Source organism: Sabethes cyaneus, chromosome 1 (genome assembly GCF_943734655.1).
Source record: "Sabethes cyaneus chromosome 1, idSabCyanKW18_F2, whole genome shotgun sequence".
NCBI classification, from domain to species: Eukaryota; Metazoa; Arthropoda; class Insecta; order Diptera; family Culicidae; genus Sabethes; species Sabethes cyaneus.
The window spans coordinates 120,015,255-120,039,880 of NC_071353.1; the positions used below are offsets into that span (position 1 = coordinate 120,015,255).

Genomic DNA, 24,626 nt, shown 5'->3' on the forward strand with positions numbered 1-24,626 from the left:
CATCGACTTAGTCCTGAACTATCCGGGTGGGTCAACAGAAGCCACGGCGAAGTCAACTTCCACCTGACACAAATCCTGTCAGGGCATGGTTGTTTTAGACAGCATCTGCACAAGTTTGGGCATGCGGAGTCCCCTGTGTGTCCCGAATGCGTGGATGTTGAGGAAACTGCAGAACATGTTTTCTTCATATGCCCTTATTTCTCGGGCGCGAGAAGCAACAGAATGACAGTGAGCGGATAGGACACTACTCCGGATAACTTAGTCCAAAGGAAGTGTTCCAGCTCGGATGCCTGGGGAGTGGTCAATGCCGCTGCTACCCAGATTGTACTTGAGCTACAACACCGTAGGAGAGCCGATCAACGGCGAATAAACAGCCTAACTACCATAGTCCAGTAGTTATCTAAGAGGGTGCGTTAAGCACAATAGCCCCTCCCTTAAGTAATACCGATAAGGTACTGGTATGGTAAAAAGCTAAATCATTCAGCCTGCTTTGTTAACTTGAAAATCTGTATATAATACATATAATATAAAATATCCGTAATATAATAATAAAATATCCGATGGAATGAATAATAAATTTTCAGCTCCATAGTTGTGCAGCACATGCGCATTAAATTGTATCGTGCATATTGGTACGATAAGTGGATAAAATCAACGCGCCATCCAAATTTTGCAATTTTTTGTAACTATAGTCAATAAATATAGTCAATAAGCCAATCTCAATTTCTGCCGAAACCATTCATCTGCTTCTTGTCATATGAAAACTGATTGATAATAACTTTCTTTCTGCAACTTACACTTTGCTTTGATGAATTTTGGATTGTAGGCTAAATAAATACTAGAATATGGCAATATGGCGTCCCATAAAAAATGTTTTGGGTGTTGAACGGTATCAAACCATCCAGTTAGCTTCGTGATACGATGCTGGTCTAACAAGCCAGTCGTCATATATTCGAATTTCGGCTAGGCGGTGCTTGCTAGATAGAGTCAGTAGGATCGTTGGACTAGCCCCGACATTAACAGCCGGCTGCGAAGTTTGTCGATAAAGAAGGGTAATTTCTAAAGACGGTATAACCCAAATGTTTTGCTTTTTCGGTGTTGAACTAATATTCTTCAGAATAGCAGCAATAAATCTATTTGGTCAGTGTGTTATCATTTTAATAGCACTAAAAACTAACAAATTTATTGTGACAAGCAAACATAATAAGATTTACGTCGACAAATTTGATGATGATCGCACATTTTATGTTTATCTCTAATGAGCGTGCCTCCTATATTTAAGTCGTGTTGGTACGCCACATTTTATTGCTACGCCTTAATTTATTAGAGATGTGGTGCAGTCAAGTAGTTTTATCGTGGTAATACAAGCAACCAAAACAAATTTGCTTTAACTGTTTTAGTATCTTTATATTGCGTCTTACCGTAATACAACAAGAGGGAATGATTAAAATACCACAATACAACCGTTAAAAACTTTAAATATAACGGCTTTCGAATGGCTGTTTGGGTATGAGAGCTATTGTGTGAATCACATCGAGTGTCCCTTTGCTCGACTAGTCTACTTTTGGCATTATGTAAGTCACACGCGACACGGGTTTGTCGAGCAATTCGACTGAGTCGACCGGTTAAAAGCTAATGGCTCAACTGTCAGCAAATGACGAGTGAGCTTGCATTGTTTTGGCGGTGCATTAAGCCGCTCTGTTGTCCGCTCTCCTCGCACTCGAGCTGCTCGACACGACTTACATAATGGAGTCCTATACCAAATTGTTTAGGTATGATGTTTTTGATACGATCAAGAAGATAAGAGACCAACAAAAGGGATTTAACATTTGCAATGACAATCTCAGTGCAATTAACAATAATGCATTTTTCGTTCAGGATGAAGATAGAAGTTGAAGTTGCTTCTTCTGTGGTTTCGGGGAAATTCTCAAAATTAATATACATTGCCTCTCAAAACAAATACGTTTTTTAATAATAAGGTTAAAGCAAATTACAAACGCTTTTATTTCTACGAAAGAAAGATACAACAATTTTTATTATTGTAAAACATATAGAAGTGAACAATGTATCGACTATGTCGTCATAATTTTCCAGACTATTTTTAGAGGCATATTTACGAAATCTTAAATAAGTTGGATGTTGAGTAATAAAATAATTAGTGACTATTTATCCATCCAGGCTGTGATGTCAGTCCTTCCACTGGTATAACGGAGGAAACTGTTTAACTCCACGATGAGAATTGAATCCAGAATGCAGGCTTCTGAAATGACACTGAATAAAAGAAACCTGTGGAAGAGAGGCTAGAGAAATTTAAGTAAAACCGTGTAGTCCAAATATGCATCCTGTGGAAAAAAATATCCTGTATACTAGAAAGCAATTATGAACCATCGAAAATGTAACAGAGCTTGAGGAAACCATCAGTATCAGTCTCTTACTTCATATAATACCCGAATCGAACAAACCATCAGATCAATCAATAGTGAAATACAACTAAATTGAAAACAGTAACATACTAAGATACAACCTTGCGTGATGCTCCACAGCTCGGACGAGGTAAAGACGCCCGTCGGTGCGATGAAATCGTAGGAGAAAGCCTTACTACTTCCCTTCGAAAATTTCCTCGTAGCGTTGTGTGACTTTTCTCCTTGGTTTTCCTCATCGCTGCAGGGATGTGTTGGTTGGGTCAGTAAATCGATTTCGAGTATTATGTTTTTTTTTTGGTTTCGGGTTCGTTTTAATTCAGTGCACGGTACGAACGATGAGGAGGATTGTTGAGTTTGAGTTTGGTGCAATGAGATGAGAAAGAAAAGAAAAAGAAGGAAACAAAGTGAAGAAATGATCAAAAAATTGTCTCCAAGCACGGTTGGGTTAGAAGAGGTTTGGTAAGATAAAAACGATAGAGAGCGAGAACAAAAACTGAACCATTACTATAAACTACCACAACAAAACACTAAGCTGAGGGGTGTGTCAATGAAAGAAAGCAACTGCCGCTGGAGCAGCTGTCAACTATGGGGCAACTGCCAGGGTGGCGGCCGGTTCAATGCCCCCATTTGCCGGAAATTAAACAGATAAAAACAAATGCTAACATTTTTTTATTGGTAAAATGAAATGTCGGTTTTCAACTGAAAACCGAAATTCAACTGGTGCTATATAGATTATGTCGTTCTATGCGGGGTTTTGTGATGAAAAAGAACAAAAACGCTACACATTTAAGCGTTTGTTTGCCCGAAAACAGACAACTAAATCTTGCTACGGTGGGTGTAGTTTTGTGCGAAGTGTATGTGTGTATCAAGAGAAAACAAACTTACCTGAAACCTGTGCGAAGAAAGAACAGAAAGAAAGTAATTTATAGACTTTGCCTCAGGACGCTTAATTTTGAGGTTGGTTTGATTGTTAGCAAGATGATAGGGTTTTAATTTTGAGAACTATTCACAATTCAGCACCAATAGCAAAGATACCCGAACCGCCTCGATCGGTGGATGCAAAAATTTTAAACTTGAAGTGGTTTTTTTTTCATAAAACTCAAATTTTAACGAACAAATATGATACGGAACGAAAAAAAATCGAAAAATATTCGATCGCCTGGGAAAGCTCTCTAGCGCAGACCGCGTTTGGTCTGCAAACACAAATGGAGCTACTTCCAGGAAATCCACTCCCGATTTTAACCCGAATAAACATTGTTTTTACACTTGCGAAAACGGTCAGTATTTATCTTGTGGGAACATTTCCAGAAAGGATCATATCTTCACACCTTTCCGGGTGCGAAATGAAAACCCTGAGCGAGGTTCGATTGCCACCAAAGATAAACTACAAACCTGAAGCCGTTCAAAGAGTTAAGAGCAAAGTTGACCTATTATCTATTCTTCCCGCTCGGATCAAATATCAACACTCGAACCTGACACTGCACCGGACCGGTCGCGATCCTTTTATTTTCCTCCAGTAAGCTCAACATATTAACGAATATTGATCCGGTAAATATTGGTGCTCGAGTCTTTTACTGATTTTTCTTCAAAAGAAAGCAAATTGATTGCTTTTTTACTCACTTTTCAATACCAAGCGTAAACAGTGCACAGAGCCAAAGTTGAAGAATGAAAAAAGGGAACGGAAAACAGAACAATATGAGTCCGAAAAAGGAGAAAAACAAAATAAAACAAACCACTTTTCAAGTGGACGAAGACTCCGCCGCTCAATGCCATCATCGTAGTGAAGCGCAAGGCAAGCGGAGTCCGCAGCATCCAGCAACTAGCGCAGAAAGAAGGTGTAGGAAAGTAGCCTCACGGTGTCCTCCACAACAAAGAGCTCTAAAAGGCACACAACAAAACAAGGGGGCGCTGTTTTCTTAATGTTTGCCTCTTTTGTGCTGAAGAGACAACAGCAGAGAGCCATCCATAATAGGCGGACGAGCCACAAGGACTGCCAGCGCACGAAGGAGAAAAATATCGAAATTCAAACAACAAAACACTGGCTGAAGAAGTTTCAAATAAAATGGATTTTAGGGAAACGAAATAAAAGAGCACCAAATTATCTGGTCATCATCGCCGGGCTTCGATAAATGAGAGCTGTGAGCGGGTTGGGCCGGACAGTGGGAGTTGCGGAAAACTGCACCGGAAATTATTAAGTAATATTGACTAAATATTGCTGTTTCGAGAAGTTTTATACTTTTTATATCATAAACCAATATTTTGCTAATTCAACTTTAACGGACGCAACTTCAGAAAATTATTATGTTTTCCTAGGGGCTTAACAGCTGGCAAGCACGAATGTATAATTCTAAAACAACTAGCCCAATTAAATGTACCTGAGCTCAAAAAACCAATGCGGGCGTTGTCGGTAATCCAGACCCACTGTCCACAGTTCAAACCCGGGCAGGCATTATTCAAGCAGCCCGCAGCCCACAACCTACTCCGCTCAGGGTCAGCCGGCGCAGACAGCGCGGGGTGCGAAAATTGCCAAATCATGCCCATTTGAAAGCCTACAAATAAAAACAATCCAAAACACACCAATGATACCCTGTACTTTGATTGTTTCCTTCTTTTGGTGCCGACGCAGGCGGACCGGCCGGACTGGTCGAACCGAGAGGCGCGGCAAGTCCGGTTCGGTGAAGGATGATGATTTAATAGAATCGGCTGCATTAGAGATCGGTTATCGATGGACATCGAGACTTCCCTTTCTCGGCCCATCATCAAAGGAGCATCCACGCTAGCCACATCGCGTTGGTGTCTCGTTCTCGTAACTGCCAGCAAACACCCTAGCGTACCTTCTAGGGACAAACTTCGATGTCTAGAGCGAGACATTCTCGATTTCGGGTCAGCTTGCGAAAGTGCACTGGAACGAACAGCAGTCTGGGGTTCGTTCATTAGTATGCATGCCGCGTTGCAACCGCTCTCGTTGACCAGCAGTTTCTAGTACATATAAAGAGTACAAGTGTTGGGGAACAAAAAGGCCAGTCGAAACTGAGCTATTACACAATGCGAGGCTGACCCCAACATATAAGCCATTTGCTTTTGTAAAGAATCAATTTGCAATCGATCTTTTGCGGCACAAAAATAACGTTTTGTAGCAACACGTACTGGTGTGCCCAGCTTGGGGCACACTGGGTCACGTGTCCTTGCTTTGCTGAAATTTATTATAACAATAGCGTGTTCAGAGTATGATGCAGCTCACGAAGACGATAACTGAAGAAAAATATTGCATCATACAGTTTAAAATATTAAAATTTTTCAATTGAATTGTGAAATCTTGAATTTGATGTTTTTCAAATATCAATAAGAAAATTATACTTTGTATTTTCAACATAATCGAAAATAAGACGAGTTACATCAGTAAGAACAAAAGAATATTTTTTGACTAGAACGATCGCCATTTGGCCAATAATTCAAATTTTAATTAACGAGAAATTAGCCCTCATCATGTATTCAAGATTACCATGATTGCTTTGAGTGTGTTAGTAAATCGGTCTTAATAGCTCTTTAGTTGCAATTTTTTAAATGTAGAACAGTAGATTCGCTAGGATAAATGTTTATTTATCTTACAATATCGATAATCTTCAATATGCAAGTCAGTTCCATCGACAAAAATGTTTTTCTGACGAGAAAACTGCTTATGAGCACATGCACTTCTAAATCATCTCAGCATAAAACATAAAGCCTAAAGCGTACACACACAATACTAACCTCATCGCGTATCGCATTTTACCTAAATATTCTAAACAAAACCGGCCCTTTACTTCACTTGAAATGCAGTAGTTAGAAACATTTAATTGTAGCACATCAATATCTGGCTCATTATCCGTCAATATATCTCCGCAGTTGGCAGAAATTTACAAAATATGAAAGCACCCGAGCACCTAATCTACATTTGCACTTGCAAAAGACACTCTGCATGCACTATGAAAAAATCTGTCTGTACAACTGGCGTAAAAACTTGCGCAGTTTTGATCCACCTTTTCACTTAAAATTGGCGTTTTTGCGGCTTTTACTCATATAAGCCGTTTTATCTGAAAATCTAAGTTTTATAGTAAGCTTTATTTACTTTATTCTTAAACATAAGACGAAATACATGCCGACTGCAAACCAGATGTTTTTAAAACTATTCCGGTAATTGAACGTATCGATTTTTCAGAGTGCATCTATTTCATGCGGCAGGGGGATTCTCGTATTCTTTCTTTTATATCTTGCTCGTAGCAAGCCAGTGGTGCCATACAAAATACTAATAATGTGACTTTTTTGTCATATAATAAAGAAATTCAACGGAAGATATGGCAACATTACGTTGGGTAAAGAATACTAGCGAATTTTATGTTAAGCTCTCGCGTGACTTTCGCTTAAAAATGTTCATCATATGTTATACAATACTTCCGTTTTATAATAACATAACTCGTCAAACTACATGTACACACACAATGCGTTTGGTTATTTGTCGCTTACAGATTTTATTCTATTCGCAAAACAATACAAATATAAAATAATGGTATCTTAATGATCACTAATTTCACCTTAAACAAGAGAATATCGATGATTCAACCATGAGTTATGTTACACACTGAAAACCAACTTTTTGGATCTCTGGTAATTGTGAAATTGAGTGTACAATCGTTCCGCAATTATTGGTCACTTTAAAACAAACCGCTTGTCATAAAAATATATATTTACTAGCTGACCCGACGAACTTCGTATTGCCACAAATTAAACTGTGTTGTACATAAATCACGAATCTCGGATGATTCTTGTCACAATCTCGAGTTTTGCAGGTTTCTGAGGGGTTCAACCTTACATGATTCAATTTGGCAGTTACGTAACTATGAAAGCATCCCAGGTTACCAAAAAGCATCACCAATGCTATTTAAATGCAAGCCTATTTAAGTCGCCTTAAATGCTACTTAAATGTTATTTTGGCAAAATATAAAGGGTGTACCACATCAAATTGCACCACAGAAAAAATACTTTAGAAAATTACCTAATTGGCCGATCCTTTTCAGACAACAAAATATAACCCATTAGTAAGCTTTTGACATATTTGTTTCATTCAACTTCAATACAATTACCATATGCTCGCACCTTACGCTTAACTTCACTCAAAAAGTTTTGTACAACCTAGCAGCAACTTCATCTGTATGGAAATTCACTTTTTCTTCATGTCTTCCTCAGACTTGACCTCCTTGGGATGCTTCCGTAGTGCCTGCTTCACAAAGTCTAGTATTTTTCGACCCGCCTTGGAGGCGTTCATGTCCTTGGGTACGAAAGCGACTCTGTTGGCTTCGTACCACTCCAATACATCCTTTGAATATTGGCACGAAGGTAGATCCAGCCAGAAGATCGTAGGGCCCTCGTATTGTTTCGACAGAGAAAGCAGATGCTTCTGTGGACACTCCTTGAGGTAGATCTGCCCGATTACAGTCTCGGTAGTCACTAACGGCGCACTCCGTTTGCCACATGATGTATTTCTTGGCCAAATCATGTATTTCTTGTCAAACTATGAAAGTTTCTGCATCCTGACTTCCTCCGGAACATCAAACATGTGCTGGGTGGTGAAGTACAGTAGCCCCGGAAGCTGCCGGAAGTGCGCCTTGACGTAAGTCTCATCATTCATGATGAGAGAGTTGAAGATTTTCCAAGTGCTTGCGCAAAATAAATTCGCGACGTTGTTTTTCGGGTGACGCCATTTTTTCCAATTTTCGAAAAACTGACAGCGATAAAAATAGAGTGTAAACCATATACTACAAACTACTTCTACTCAAATTTTCCAGAGAAAATACCCAATGGGTAATTTTCTACAATGTTTCTTCCGTGGTGCAATTCGATGTGGGACACCCTTTACAGCTACTTTACTGCTAACCTTCTTATAGTGCTGACAATGCTAACTTGCAGCTAATTACCGACACGAAGAATTTGAATAGAATTTTGGATGCCAATTTACACCACATATGCAGTCAAAAAGCTGATATACAACAACGTGCAGTATAAAATGCCAGATATGCTGATTTGCTGCTTAGGTTAATGCTTATTGGTTACCTGGGATGGGTAGTTTAATAAACAAATTTGCAATTTTTCCTCACAGTAAAGTAGAAAACAACTCCCCTCATTGTTTAGCCAGAAAGCGGATAGCAACATTCGCCGGGATTGTACAACATTTCGCCGAATACCATTTCGCGAAAAACCTTAAGCGGAATGTACCATTTCACGGTAAACTTTTTAGTGGAAAGTACCATTTCGCAGGGGTGATCCCCTCTTTACTCGCTATCGCGCGTTAGGACCCAACTGAAAGAAAAAAATAGAGGCTAGTAAACCTAGGAGAACAAATAAACCAAGACAGTGACCCCCCCCCCCCCCCAGTGGCCGGCGCTTCGGACGGCGGGTCTTCGGCTACACTCGCGGTCGTCTCGCCCTGAATGATCTAGTGTTACTCTAGATAGCTTTTGGGGTCTTGTTATTGACTAATGTTTTATAGAAGCCTCGAATTTCTCGAGTTCGATTAGGTTTTAAGTTACGCAAACATTTCTGTTTTATTTGTATGAGAGTCCTTATCCCGCTACCACAGGGGTGAGAGGTCTCTAACCATCATAAAATAAATTCAAGACTCCAAAATCCAATTTGGTTCCATTTGCTTGAATGAATGATTAGTTCTCCAGTTATGCAGAAATTTGTGTTTCATTTGTATGGGAGCCCCGCCTTCTAGGGGGGGGAGTGGTCTCTAACTATCATAAGAACCTTCCTCGGCCCCAAAAACCCCTACATGCAAATTTTCGTGCCGATCGATTCAGTAGTTTTCGATTCTATAAGGAACATACCGACAGACAGAAATACATTTTTATAGGTATAGATTATTAAATATTTGATTTATTATTTCTAACTTATTTTAGCAAATATTCCATCTTTCAATTGACTAAATGAAGAAAAAATGTGGATTTAGTTAAAACCGCAATTATGGGTCAAAGTTAGCGCTATAGCAATTATGGGTCAAATTGGTACATATTATTAGTGAATCAGAAATAATTTGTTTCATTTGTTTTACATTCCGAATTAACAACGAATAACCGACAAATGGCGAAATACAAAAAAAATTCACGTCCTTCAAGAAATAGAGAAAAAAGTTTATTGAGAATATACTCACATAATGAGCAACAAAAATTCTGTTGAAGTAGTTGCGCTAAACAAAGGCGTTCATGTATTGCATAGTTTTCAGGTATGCCGTCATCCGGGGATACTTGCAACACCGGGGTTACTTGCAACACAGAGAACTTGCAACACCTTTGCGCATAGTGCTTTTGACAGCTCTAACGCATTTGTTTGTGTACATAACCATTTGTGGTCAACGCCGTTTTAAAGAAGGGACGTTTACTTATTGTTTAGTTAAGTCTAACCCAATATATTATTGTTTTGCTTGTTTTTATACGATTGGAAAGTAATTTCACGCTCAGAGTAGGAAAATGCATATGCAAAGTTGCACCAGTTCATTGACATGACATTATTTTTTATCGTCTGGTTCCTGTACACAATTAGTGCATCATATGAGCTAACAAATAGCAGCTTTGAGCTTTGTTTATATTTTGAATTTGGAGAAGAAACGATGAATTCGTGTTGTTACTTCCAATATGGCGCAGCTTGCAGCACTTGTAAAATGGATAGGTATCGTAATAGACACTATGTACAAAGTAAATTTGCACCTGTACGATGTTATTTTGTCTACTGCTATCTCCAGAAAAATGAAAACTGTGAAAAATTCCACGTTCTTTGAAACGGAAATTTGGAGTCTTTAAAATAAAAAAGCGATAGACGAAATTGGGAAACAAAACATGCCTCCAGCATCCCTTGTTTCACTACAAATACACTCAAAATATCTAAAAATAGTCATTGGCGGTTTTAAATCAAATTAAAAATCATAAGAAATGCAACATCAGAAAAGTGTTGCAAGTAACCCCGTTTACTGGGTAATTTGCAACACCCCTATTTTCGGCTCATTCTACAGATTCATTTAGCTGACATTTTTCCTCGTAATCATAAATCAAAAGTACTGACCACTGTACATGTTTTGGCCACTTACACTTGGACCTAAGCGGTACACTTCGAAAGTTATACCAAGTCAAAGTTCAAAAGTGTTGCAAGTATCCCTAAATGACCGTACCGTACCGAGAAAATTCGTATTTTAATGTTGAGCCTTTTGAAACTCAGTTAAATAGGAGTTCGGCCTTTCGCAATTTGGCAATATAACATTTCGGCCTTCTGTAACAGTTTTTGAAATTCGGCCATTTGGATTTTGGCTATTCGTTATTCGGCCATTCGGTACTAGCCCAATTTATTCAGTGATTCGCCAAATTAGAAATGTTCATCAACACGACTAAAATCTCGGCCACACGATGTAATTGGTACGTTGCGGCCAAATTCAGTACGATGAAAAGGATTAGGCAGTAACGATGACGCCCTCAGAGTGTTTTCAGAAGCGCGGAAATTCATAAGCGGAAGTAATTTCGGTAAATCTGTAAATTTTGCCACACAGAAGTTTGGCCACGAACAAAGCCTGTTGTACCTTACGTCGACAGTCTAATTCAAGGTAACCAATAAGCATTTCTAATGCAATTTAATTGCAAGCCAATAAGCATTTAAATTGCCTTAAATGCTACTTAAATATTATTTAGGCAAAATATGCGGCTACTTTACTGCTAACCCTCTTATAGTGCTGACAATGCTTATTTGCAGCTAGTTACCGACAAGAAGAATTTAAATACAATTTTGGATACCAATTTACAACAGTTCTGCAGTCAAAAGGCTGATAAACAGCAACCTGCAGTCAGGGTTGCCACATGCACAGATTATTCTGTGTTTGACAGATATTTGAAAGAAATCGCCTGTACAGAATCTGTATGCACAGAATACAGATTTTCGCCAATTACACAGAATAAACAGATTTTCGAGTTTTCATATGAGAGTGAAAGAGACGGAAATAGTCAGCAAAATGACTCTCCGTCTCTTTCACTCTCATTGTTTTGCATTGGACAGATTTTTGCACAGATATTTTTCCTCGATGCACAAATGGCCAGATTTTTCCAACAAAAAACACAGAATTTTATGTGGCATCCCTGCCTGCAGTATAAAACGCCAGGGATGCTAATAAACGATTGATTTACTGCTTATACTAATGCTTATTGGTTACCTGGGAGGTATCTATACTAAGTAAACGACAGCGGTCGTGACACGGAGGTAAATTATTCGGGTCACGCCAAGACAGATCACGCAGGCCCAATCTTCTCTGCACTTGTTCAATTCGGAGGTTCCAATAGTGCTGGTTCAGGGTTCAAATTAGACAAGCATTTTCAGAAGCGGACGGACGGGGACGAGTGCGCAATAGAGTGATTTAAAACAAGGTGGATCGTTAAAATCTCGTGCCGTTGATAAATGTGGTCCCAAGTTACTGCCTTGAGGTACACCCGATTTATTTGCGAACGGGGACGATAACTTAGATCCAAGTTACACTTGCAGAACCCTATCAAACAAATTTTGGGGCATAACCATGTGACAAATTGTTGCGTGGCACCCAGTCGTAAGATTTTGTGTTTGTCAAACAGTATACGGTGATTGATGCCGTCGAAGGCGGCTTAAACCAGTATATATCACATCCACATCCACAAACATAAGAGAATGCTTTTAAACTTCAGAAAATCTTCCCTATGTGAAAGATTTGTAATTTCTTGTGCAAAAGACATTTTTATAACAAAGAAGTACACACTTGAAAAAAGTACCGAATTCGGTAAATTATCGTGAATTTTACCGAACTCTGAGCAGCAGAACGTTCGGTAAATTTTTTTTATGATGCCAAACATTACTAATGATCCGTAAACGTCGATTGGCACCATCGAATTTTACCGAACGTTCGGCTGCTTAGAGTTCGGTAAAAAAAATTAAGTGTGTACTGCTAAAGCTTCAGCCCACCGGCAAAAGATAACGACAGCAATTCCATCAACCCCAAAACAGTACCCTGTTTTCAATTTTTTGCGGCAATAGTAATCACTTGCAGGGTAATCTCAAAGATATCGAAGTCGAAGCAATTTGATAATAAACTAATATACCTAAAATGACCCCGATAGTCGATAGCATCACCAATACATTAATGGTACTATTGTCTTATTCTTTCCAAATAATTTTATCGTTCCTTGTTTTTGAGAAATCGCTTGTGTCCGGCCATACAGGACTTCCACACTAAAAAAAAAAGTACCGAGTTCGGTAAATTACCGTAAATTTTACCGAACTCTGAGCAGCAGAACGAATTGACGATCGACACTTTTGTCATCGATCATGATCTTTTCTGGGACCAAATATCGACCATTATCTCGTCATGTATAAGATTCAGGTAAGGTTGTCGAACGCGGCGAAAGCAGCTCGCACTGAGAGAACGCTATGTTTAAACATCCAACAGATGGTGTGGCAACGGAATACGCTAGATCAACGTCAACGTTTGATCAACGAATCGCAGAACAGCAGGAAGTAAGGGAAGAAGATATAAGTGGGCTGTGGAGGAACCTTCATGGTGTCACTGAAACAACTGCGCGAGAGATGATAGACACGATGCGTGTGAGACAGTGTAACAACTGGTTCGATGACAAATTCCAGAGAGTGATAGTTTAGAAGAACCAAGCTAGGAGTCTAGGTATAGGAGAGAAAGGTAAAGAGCGTTTAGTGCTGTGGAAAAAGAACCCACTGTCTGAAAAAAAAAACGCGAGCACGAGGAGCACATGCTCGCCGGCGCAGAGAAGAGATTCGTCAGCAACAATACACAGAGTTTCTTCAAAACAGTGAGGTGCAGGAATTTTGCCATGCTTGTGATGCGCAATAATAGTGCTGGCAACCTGCTTACTGACGAAGCGGCGGTAGTAGCCCGGTGGAAGAAGCCCTTCCAGACACTGTTGCATGGAGAGGTAAACGCGGAGATCGGCAGGGACAGGATAAGAATTGAAAGTGATTACCAAGCTGTGGAGCCACCAACTCATGAGGAGGTTAAAAAGGCAATCAATGAGCTGGAAAACGGAAAGGGTACTGTGAAGGACAGTATACGGGCTAGATTTCTGAAAACGGGGAGCAAGCGGTTGTACGAAGCAATCTACCGGATCATTGTCAGAATCTGGGAGGAAGACTAAATACTGGAGGAGTGGATGGATGTCATCATTTGCCCTATAGAAAAGGACATCTATGACGAACCCCTGGTCGGCGCGCCTCACTTTTGGGACAACTCAAGATAACTGGCAACCCAGGCGCAGCAAATGTCATCATCGGTAAAAGTGAACACGAGAAGGAAGAAAGTGCAAATCATTTACACGCGGTTCGGTTCATTCTTATACAATTAAATTAAATTTGATACTTAAACGTAGTGTCTAAAATATTTATGTGATAGTGAATAAATTACTTACAAGCTAATGTTTAAACTATCTACATACTAGAGCTTAAATACGAGGTTATACTCTATGCTACGATTCCTGATAACTTAACTTAAATCGCACTGATTGGTACATAAAACATGAACTAATAGAGGAGGAAGTGTAGGAAACCAAAGACAAATCAGGAAAGGTACTAGAACAGAGAACTACAGGAAGGAAGTTTTTGGACATGGAAAACACTAAACGAAGTTTTTATCGTCCTTAAATAAACGATTAAAAACTTGGAACCACCTTTCGCTTTCGTTGATTGTACATCAACAAAATAAAAACTTCGTTTACTTGCACCTGTAAGCTCGTATGAAACCCGGAATGTCGTGAGGTGGCCAGGAGATGCAAGAGGTTGCTGCCGTCGCTGATACTAATGAGCAGCACTGTAAAATGTGCGTGAATCCGGACAACAGCAGTCGTTCCCAGTGTGATGCATGCAATGCCTGGTACCACTTCATTTGTGTTGGTGTTACTGCAGACATAAAGTATCAGGACTGGCTCTGCCCTACATGCAAAGCAGTCAAGGGAGCCAGGAGAAAACGTAAAACGTTTGCAAAAGCCCCTCCGTTCGTTCCACCCGTAAGTACGAATGCAAACGTTCAGGAAATTACTTCTACGCACACACAAGTGCCTCATTTATCAAATAAAGCAGAGGCTGTGCGTTTAGAAGCCTCCGTATCAGTTAGCCATTCGAATACGGCGTACAATAATGTTCTACCAACCATCCCCATTGTCCCAGTTATACAACCTATGCCAGTTTCACCAGAATCGTTCCCCTCTACGGTTACTCATGCTCAATTGATACGGTCGACAACCGTCATACCGTTTGATAAAACAGTACCGCCCGTAACGTTCGATCAGTATAATCCACACCTCTTGCCTAATGCGTCAGTTCCCTTTACATTACTACCGTGGGCTCAATCAAAGCCGTCGCATGTAAGTCTATCACCGTTCTCACGCGTACCGAGCTGCTATCGCGAAGTGCATCCACAAGCTCAGTGCGAAACATTGCCTTCGAATGGTAACCGGCCGATTCTATCGCTGCAGTGTAACACGTCCTTATCATCACGGAATATATCAGTCGCCAGTCTAACCGAAAGGACATCCATGAACGTTGCATCCGCAAGGACAGGAATCAACCCATCCGATAACAAGATACAAGTTCGGATGGACGATTCCAGTCAGAAATCAGGAAAAGCAACTACCACAATGTCCAAAAGGGAAAAAAGGCTGCAGTTGGAGCTACAAATTCTAGATGAAGAAAGGAAGCTGCAGGAAAAAGAACAAGCTAAGAAGCGCGAATATCTCCGGGAAAAACACAATCTTCTGAGAGAAATGGTTAATAAGTCAACGACGAAAGATGTAGGTGAAGCGGGGGAAGGTAAACAGATGCTCAACCACAAAGAGAAAATGCAGGCAATCCAACCAGCCCAGATTCAGCACGGAGCTGAGCAAGGCACATTCATCATCAAAAAGGTTCCATTCCAACCAACGGTGCGCCGGAGTCAGCCACCTCCTCATCTAACGACGCAGCAAAAACAATTGCGCATCCAGCCTATTTTAGAATTTGGCGAATTAAGGATAGGTGAACGCACACAGTTTTCTTCGAGAATCGATAACGCTAGGGCTAACACAGAGTGTTTCAATCCAGAGCAGCATTTTACTCCCAGACGAATAGTTCTACTGGAAGATGAGGGAAACAACTTGTCGCGTAGTCAAGTAGCCGCTGACCAAGCAGTATCGCGTGAACTCCTGTTGTTTAGCGGTACATCCGAGGAGTGGCCGCTGTTCTATTCGTCTTTCGTCAACATGTGTGGCTACACGTCAGAGGAGAATCTGGTGCGCTTGCAAAAGAGCATAAGGGGTAAAGCATACAAAGACAATTTTGCAGCATCTCAAGTGCAACAAACCAGCGCTATTGAAGGTGCAGTTGGTGCGGCGAAGGCGCAAGTAGCCCCACACAAGTTTGTACCAATCCCGAGGCACGACCTACAAGTCGCGGTCACGGGCGTGCGATTAGCGAATAAAGCAATCAGCAGCCTATCGTTAAGGGTAGATGAGAAATACTTCTGGACCGATTCTCGTAACATATTATACTGGATACGGTCAGGCCATCGCCAGTACTCATAATACGAGACTTTTCGCGTGAGCAGCAATGTGAAAAACAGTGAAATGGCAAAGTGGGGATGGGTCAGCACGAACGATAACATGGCAGATGACGCAACTAAATGGCAACGGATGCCAGACTTTGAAAATGAAAGTCGTTGGCTCATAGGGCCGAAATTCTTGGGGCCGGAATTCCTGAGACAGGAAAGCGATGACTGGCCTGCCGAGCCGTTCTCGTCTGATTCAACGAAGAAGGAAATGCGACCAAATTTGCTTCACCACCGAATCTCTTCAGAACCCCTTATCTCTGTAGAATGTTCCAGCAATCGGAAACTTGGATCAAGCTCGGTAGCTAGTGTGTTCATAAAGAAAATCCTGGTGGCATGTAGTAGGCGTCTCTCTGTCGCGGGGGTGAGTTATTTCGATCCGTTTACTGTTGCGGTAATGCGAATTACCATGAATTCCTGCGTGAAGGTACTGCGGAATTACCTAGTGCGAAGACATCGGTCCATCCGGGCCCATTCAGTGATTTCAAACCGACAACTCAGTTCGACGAAAGTCTTAATATGTTGCAGCGTTCCTGGCACACTTCTATGGCAGAGGCGAATGTCTTCTGATGGCGACGGGTACACGGTTATTTGCCGAAGTCCACAAGACGTAAGAAATATCTTGGCGATGTTAAGATTCTCGAAGTGGGCTACACAGTGGTCATCATAGACCATCATAGTGATCATCAGGTGATTTCTGTTGGCGAGTGGGAAAGCGGCAGTGTGCGATATACAGCGGCTCAAACAACTATCGGAGGAGTGTACGAACTTGCAGTGATTAACCTCGCAGTGCTGGAAGTTCGGCGCGAAGTAGAAGTAAGCCGAACTGGCTTACTTGGGGGGGGGGAGTATGACGAACCCCTGGTCGGCGCGCCTCACTTTTGGGACAACTCAAGATAACTGGCAACCCAGGCGCAGCAAATGTCATCATCGGTAAAAGTGAACACGAGAAGGAAGAAAGTGCAAATCATTTACACGCGGTTCGGTTCATTCTTATACAATTAAATTAAATTTGATACTTAAACGTAGTGTCTAAAATATTTATGTGATAGTGAATAAATTACTTACAAGCTAATGTTTAAACTATCTACATACTAGAGCTTAAATACGAGGTTATACTCTATGCTACGATTCCTGATAACTTAACTTAAATCGCACTGATTGGTACATAAAACATGAACTAAACACTTAATAGAGGAGGAAGTGTAGGAAACCAAAGACAAATCAGGAAAAGTACTAGAACAGAGAACTACAGGAAGGAAGTTTTTGGACATGGAAAACACTAAACGAAGTTTTTATCGTGTTTAAATAAACGATTAAAAACTTGGAACCACCTTTCGCTTTCGTTGATTGTACATCAACAACATCGATTCGAGTGTCAAACTTATCGAGGCATAACATTGATCAATTCTGCCTATAAGGGGCTCTCCCATATCATCCTGTTCTGTAGACTGAGATCGATAGTAGAGTGATTTGTCGGCGAGTACTATGATGGTTTTCGTGAGGGTTGCTCCACGACAAATCAGCTGCTAACCCCGTGTCGGTTATTAGACCAGTTTCAGGAGTACAACTTGCAAACTCATCATCTGTTTGTGGATTACAAGGTGGCGTACGATTCAGTCAAACGAAACGAGCTGTGGCAGATAATGGTAGAACATGGTTTTCCGATTAAACTAGTGATGCTAGTTTCGTGCGACGGTGGAATGGTCAAAATCATACGTCAAAATAGCGGGTAAGACGTTGGGTAGATTGAAGCAAAGAGTGCAACCTGCTATTCAACATTGCCTTGGAAGATACAATAAGGAACGGGACTATCATTACGAAATCTCACATGCTCCATGGTTTTGCGGATGTCGTCGATATAATCGAAATCAACCGCACAGTAGTGGAAGAGGTACCGAGGTGGAGGAATTCATATATCTTGGTACGCTAGTGATATGTAACAACGATGTAAGCTGCGAAGTAAAACGACAAATTGCAGCTGCGAATCAGGCATTCTACGGATTACGTAGCCAGCTGAAATGCCGAGTTTGCAAATTCGTACAAAACTAGCTCTCTACAGTAGTGTTCGACATCGGAACGAAAATTAAAGTCCGAGTTCCGGTCCGGTTAAAAGACGGCACGAACTTTGTTATTCCGACTATAAAGACTAATAATCCGGTCCGATTTGGCTCTGTTCAGGTTCCGGAACCGGAACTGAGCCAAATCGGACCGGAATAAAGTCGGAATAACAAAGTTCATGCCGATTTTTAACGGACCGGACCGGAACCCGGACCACAATTTTCGTTCCGATGTCGAACACTACTCTACAGAACATTAAACCTCCCGGCGGCCCGGCTTTACGGATATGAATTCTGGACGCAAAAGAACGCTGCTCGACGAATACTTGAGGTTTTTGAGCGTAAAATTCTGCTATCTATACTTGGTGGCAAAATGGAATGTGCCGCAGGTGCATGAAGAGGTCGTAGACTACGGGGCAAACCACACACCTGAGGGATGCGCGCTTTCGAGGACGATGCACGTTTAGCTAGTGTTTGAGGGGTTTCGAGAATGACGGCACAGAACCGACAGTACTGTTAAGGCAAAATCGGTAATCTTGTGGCTACAGAGCCCGTCTAAATAACTCACTATTTTTTTGTTTTTTTTTTTAATTTTAGGCCGAAATATAGGTATTTTTAGAAACTCGAAGACAAATCGCATTGCATTAGCAATTTGATCCGTAATTGATGAGTTTGCAGTGTTTCGTTTCCTAATTTGTATTCGAATTGTCTTATTTTTCCTGTATGGACTGCTCACTGTGTTCAGCATTGCTGATCTATAGTGATATCGCCCGGGTGTTTGCTGTATAATCTGCACCGCGTTTCATTTTTACTATAATTGATTCGATCTCACGACAACTAGCTTGTCAAAGCAGACTCGGTAACCTTGCTGTTACGGAGTCCCCCTCGATTTGTCCTTGTTGACATCTTTTGTGATTCTCTCCTAGGCTATTCCACTCGTTTGATAATTCCTGCCGGCCGTTGTTGATATTCTGATCAGGGCCCGGCATCGTCGAAACAAATAAAAGAAACTGATTTTCTCTTACCTTCGCTTCATACATGAAGTGACTTGCGTCACTTGTTGAACAGAACGTTTCAAGCAAGCTTCAGTTGAAGTTGGAGGTTGTTTCAATTGACGACGGCAGAGAGTCAGGCACGATTTTTCGACATTGACTAGGTTAACTTTAAAATGCGTTACATTGTAGCAAATGTTACTCAAATTCAATTCATTTGCATTCAAAGTTGCTGGCCTTCTTCTGAATATTTGATAGAAAAGTACAAATGAAAAGTTGAAACCGATAGTCGTGACAAAGTGAAACCCGTTTCGCTGACGCTGACTGAAGCCAGTTTGAAACGGAAGCGGTGCTGCTTCTGTTGAAACCGAAGCTTCATTGTTGAGTGACGCTATGCATTTGAAGGTGACGTTGTCGGGCCATGATTCTAATTATCTGTGCGTCGTTTACAGTTGTTTTCGCCTATTATGCTGACATTGTTTATTTTTCTGCCTTGATCCGCCTTTTTTAAGCCATCAGATTCAAAAACTTATGGATACAACGTTATTCCGAACCAGCTTTTACCAATCCTCATTGTTCAAGGGTTAGGCAACATCGTAGTCATTAGATTCGAAGCTAGTATTAGTGTCTCATTTACGTTTAGGTCCCAGAAGCAGGGCTGTCATTCGCTCACACTATGCGTCCAATGTTCCAATATTATGCCTTGTCGCACAGAGCGATTCGGCAACACACCTCTACAGCTTATATGCACACAGCGTACGAGCGAAACCGCAGTGGGCACGAACGACAGCACTCGGTGAAAATCGCCCAGTGAGTGATCATGCAAACAGCACTTGGTGCTGCCGTTTGCCACACACCGTGCGGAATTAACGCAATTTTTTTTTTCTTTTTACAAATTTTCTGCCCTTTTAAAAGAGAAAATACACGCTGCACTAAACAACTAATATAGTCTATGTTAAGTTAGTACGGATCAGGTGACGCAACAGTAAAAATGTTTTTTTCAATCACACCGCTTCAATTGACCCAGCACAGGGTGTACAATCCATCCGCGCAGAGTGCGGCTCTTGGTGTGGTAAAGCACGCAAAACAAAAACAAAAAATTACAACTTGATTAAATCGAAATTTGTTTATTGCAAACCCCACAAAATGGTTCCACTTTCAAAATATAGTATTTCACTATATATTATTATAGATAGACACAACATAGCGTATCGCTCCATAACGCACAATCGCTAACGGGTAGTTACATTAACTATTTCAAATGTCCTCATAGATTAAAAAAGAACTGGTTCACAATCAAACATTAAAGTGTTTCTTCAAATATGCACTACTCCAGCATTATTTTCACACTCGAATTAACCTTTGCCGAGACTATCATCAGTTCCTTGAAGGTCAATCCGCCCAACCAACAACCAAAAATACAAGTCGTTATAGCCGGCATCTTCCCTTTTATTATAAATCGCACAAAGCCGCCCTGAGTCGCTTACACTCAAAAGAAAAATAAAAAACCCTTCAATCAACCAACCGCCATCGGACATTGTTTTCCTGTTCTGTTTTCGATTCCCTCACAAAATCGGAAAAGATTTCGCTAAATCATCTAAACATAGTGTCGATATCTGAAAAGAATCTACTCTGCACAGGGCCAGCACTGGGCCACTCCACCATCATCGGTGCGGCAATCTGGACTCAGTCCGAATCCTGGCGCAACACACGTGTAGGTATAGCTGAGAAAGTCTCCCCATCAAAGCAAATCAACCTGAACGAATCGTAATCTATCCCTGTGCTGGCTGCAAGGTAGACACTACTACTGCTTCGGGCTTTTTTTTCATCAACCACATCGGACGGAAAGAACCCTCACTCATACGGAAAGAAACATCCTCCGCTCCGCTCCTCGTTTGAGCGACAGCTGCTTGGATGCCGACGATGGAAACACACCCGTATACTTACATTTAATAAAGTTGGCCAGATAGAGATCCAGTTCCTTAATTAATACTTGTATATGGTACGGATTAATGCACAGGCTCGGGCTGGTACAGTAGCAGGCCTTCTCGAGCCGTTCACCGTCGGTGCTCTCAAGCGGGATCGCCTTGAACAGAATCACCATCACCAGATCGAGACGCCAGACCTACGGTGGGAAGCACAATGTGACACAATACGTTAGAAGCATACATACATATCGCAATAATACCATTCTACGGATAATCCTACTTGGTCCGGTCGCACTCACCTTGTCGGCCTGCCGAAGGCAATCGATCCGGCGCATCTTGCCCTTCTGGTCCGGATTGGACAGGATGCACATCGAGGTTTTCTTTTTCGAGATGCAGTGGACGAAATTTTCCCGACTATCGTGGGTGATGTCCTTGCGCAGTTTCCCCAGCAGCCGGGCGGCCCATTTCTGCTTTGTTTCCGGATTTTCGTTCTGTGGCGCCCCCCAATGGCGACAGGTCGAGGATGCCGTTCGTTGCGATTGTGAACGAATGCATGCGTTTGGAGGTTGAGAGGGAGAGAGAGAGAAAGAGAAATAGAAATAGAATGAATGGAGACGTGTTTATGAGACTTCCGGTTACTTTGCAGGCGGCCAAGTGCGAATGGAATGACTGGCCATACGAGACGGAAGTGCGTACGTGCGGAAAATTTACAATGGTGCCACCGAACGAATGCATCGAATGGTTTCCGAAACTGGCTGCAACTTTTCCCTGCTGGTAGCCAATCGATGCATCGGAAAGTGCATCAATGATGGCCAATTATTCCGAACCCGACGGCCGCGTGAGTGGAATAACATAAATGGATTGTGCTGTGAATTGTCGATAAACTAAACAGAGCTGTGGGTAATCAAAATGTTTAAATTGTTTTTTAAAGTATTTGATTCAACTATCATCGTGGCATGGATAGGAGGGATCTTAGATAATTTAACTGACTTGTAATAAAAATGCTGAATGGACAACAATCTCGAAACAATCATTTTAGGATAAAATCACTGGCATAAACGCTTCAATTTCCTGGTGTGAACAATTTTAGCCGACATCACTTGAGCTTTCGGATAAATTAATTTTTTTGTATTGTATTTTTTTGTATTAATTTTTTTGTATGTATTTTTTTTGTATATTTTGTAATTTTTTTGTCATATTATGGCACGAATATGTCGGCAAACTCAAAATCGTCATTTGAAATGGTTTTAAGGTTTGATATTTCATACACTCAGATTCAAACAAACAAATTTCAAAGTTGCTTACATATTTTTTCCGGATTATGTGATAGACTTTACATATTCATACTATTTCACACTTCAAGTAATGTTATGTCACGAAATGCAGACATTTTCATGCATTTTAGAGATAAATGTTTTTTCGCCATTTTCTTAACTTTGTTTTCCGCCATTTATCACAACTTTGCACTGTTGAAAATACAGATGAAATGATAAAAACTGACAGATTATCTTATATTACCATAAAAGCTTTTTAATTCTTTCCGATGTTTCGAGCAGTTTTTAAGGGATTGAATATTGTCCGTTCTTTGTCGTTCATCTTTAATGTTGTTGTTATTTTATTTGAGAGGTTTTACACTTTCATTATTCATATTCATTCATTAAATTCATTCCCGCTCGATCGTCCAACTCCGGCGGACTATAGGAAACGACGATGAAATCTTTTAAAACCTATTTCAAGAAAATAATCGACTTGCTAAGTCTAACGTTGAGCTGGTGACTGTACTTGCGCAAATTGAAGTCGGTTTAAATTCATACCCTTCGTTACCGTTGTTTTTTCCTTGTTGGGTACATTTTCCATTGCGATCAGATATTTGATCTATTGTGACACCGCTAAGTAGTGATCCAAATAATCTTAATGAGTTGCAAAGTCACTTCACCGAAAAGTATCAATTAAAACCAGACAAGCAAAATCACTTTCTTGTTCATCAACCGCTCACAAGCATTCAGCTATGCTCCAAACTTAGATAATACCATGCAACAGATTATTTACGCCATAGAATTTTTAACAAACGACCTGCACTAAATGATCGAAGCATATCTTTCGAATCTGCACAATGGCACGAACTGGATCAGGCAAAGTGAAAACTTACGTATCAGCACAATAGTATTGTCCAAGAAGGAAAACCTTCCCCTTTACGCTGGCTGCTGAAAAAGTGATTCAAGTACACATCGGCGAGGGCAACGTCTATGTGGTTAAGTGTCAAGCCGAAAGAGGAAATATACAGGAGAGAAATCTCTTTGCATTGATAAGTAGTAGTAGCTTTTTGGCCAGCAAGGCGTTTTCGATGGCTGCGGAGGCCAGAAGTCTGCTCACCCTAGTTGTTTAAAAAGTAATGCGATTTGGCTTTCGCCGACAGTAAAGTATACTCGTTCATCAAAAATTCATGCGATTACCATGTCACCTGGTGGTAAATTCATCTATTAACCCTATTAAGTACAGAAAAAATTGACAGAGTTATTGGTTGACTTGCGGCAGCCATGGCGAAAATAGTCAAGCAACTACGTTCGATACTTTGTTCGTACTGTTAACTTCACCCTGTAGCGAAGAAGTTGGACATCGAGGAGCACTTCATGGCCGCCGGATTTAGCCTATCCGCTATTTTCAACGACCTTTCGCTTCAGGAGAAAGGCGAGAGCTCCGAAGGGGCACCTGCTTCCGGCCGCCCGACAATTCTGATCTTTTGGTGGACATTTGACTTCGGCCCATTACGGCAAGTGGTCAGTGGGCAAGAAGGACCGGGTAAAGTAAACATTATATCGAAGGCCGCCAACCCTCCCTACGTGCTCCATCTGCGATCGAAAGAAAAATTTTGGGCGAACCTCAAATGAAGGTTCTACTACAATAATTTCATGCACGGATAATTTCGAAACGGAGAAACAGCAGATCGCCAAGGTCACGAAAGAACTGAAGAATATGCCGCCATCCGTCATTTTGTTTTTAAACGACTACAGCTTAGGTTCCGGTCAACTGCCGTAAGGCAGAGTATTTCTAAGGCAGGTTTTTAGGAAAATTTGTTCCAATAAATAATGTTTTATAGTTATTTTTGCAATGCATTCGTTTGTTCGAAAGTCTCATGTTCCCGATCTAACAGACGGCTTTTAAGCAGCGTACGATTCAGTAAAGCGAAATTAGTTTTAGCGATAAGTCGGGCATTATTGTGAAGGGTCATAGAAAGCAAAGCCTTCGGTCTAACCGTATTGGTATTATCCTGTAATTTAGTAACAACCGGCTATGGAGCCTGCGTCGATAATGAAGGGTCAAGTTGACCGATCCTTTTCAAACTTTCAGACAATAAAATATAACCCATTAGTAAGCTTTTGGCATATTTATCAGAGTTGCGTAGCCTACACTCGTGTGGTCTAGTTTTCTCACACATGCGTACTCATTCTAACGAACACGCCGGCATAAGCATCCCTTTAAAACTCCCGCTCTCTTTTCTTCATGTACTGCAACAAGTTTTTGTGAGTGTGTGTTAATCCAGCAACTGCAGTCGTCGCTCGTCGTTCGTCGTTGCAGCCCGATCT

At 41.0% G+C, this 24,626-nt stretch overlaps 1 protein-coding gene across 1 annotated transcript in view; it reads right to left on the minus strand.

The window, feature by feature from the left end:
* Positions 1–258: 258 nt before the first annotated feature.
* The window catches only part of LOC128746172 (nuclear factor 1), a 69,488-nt gene continuing 45,120 nt past the window's right edge, over positions 259–24,626 (minus strand). Inside the window, exons 4-8 of the mRNA XM_053843215.1 lie at positions 21,342–21,533; positions 21,062–21,239; positions 3,309–3,315; positions 2,514–2,661; positions 259–333 (exon numbers count right to left, since the gene is read on the minus strand). Coding sequence (XP_053699190.1) covers positions 259–333; positions 2,514–2,661; positions 3,309–3,315; positions 21,062–21,239; positions 21,342–21,533 — 600 coding nt within the window. The remainder of the gene's footprint in view (positions 334–2,513; positions 2,662–3,308; positions 3,316–21,061; positions 21,240–21,341; positions 21,534–24,626) is intronic.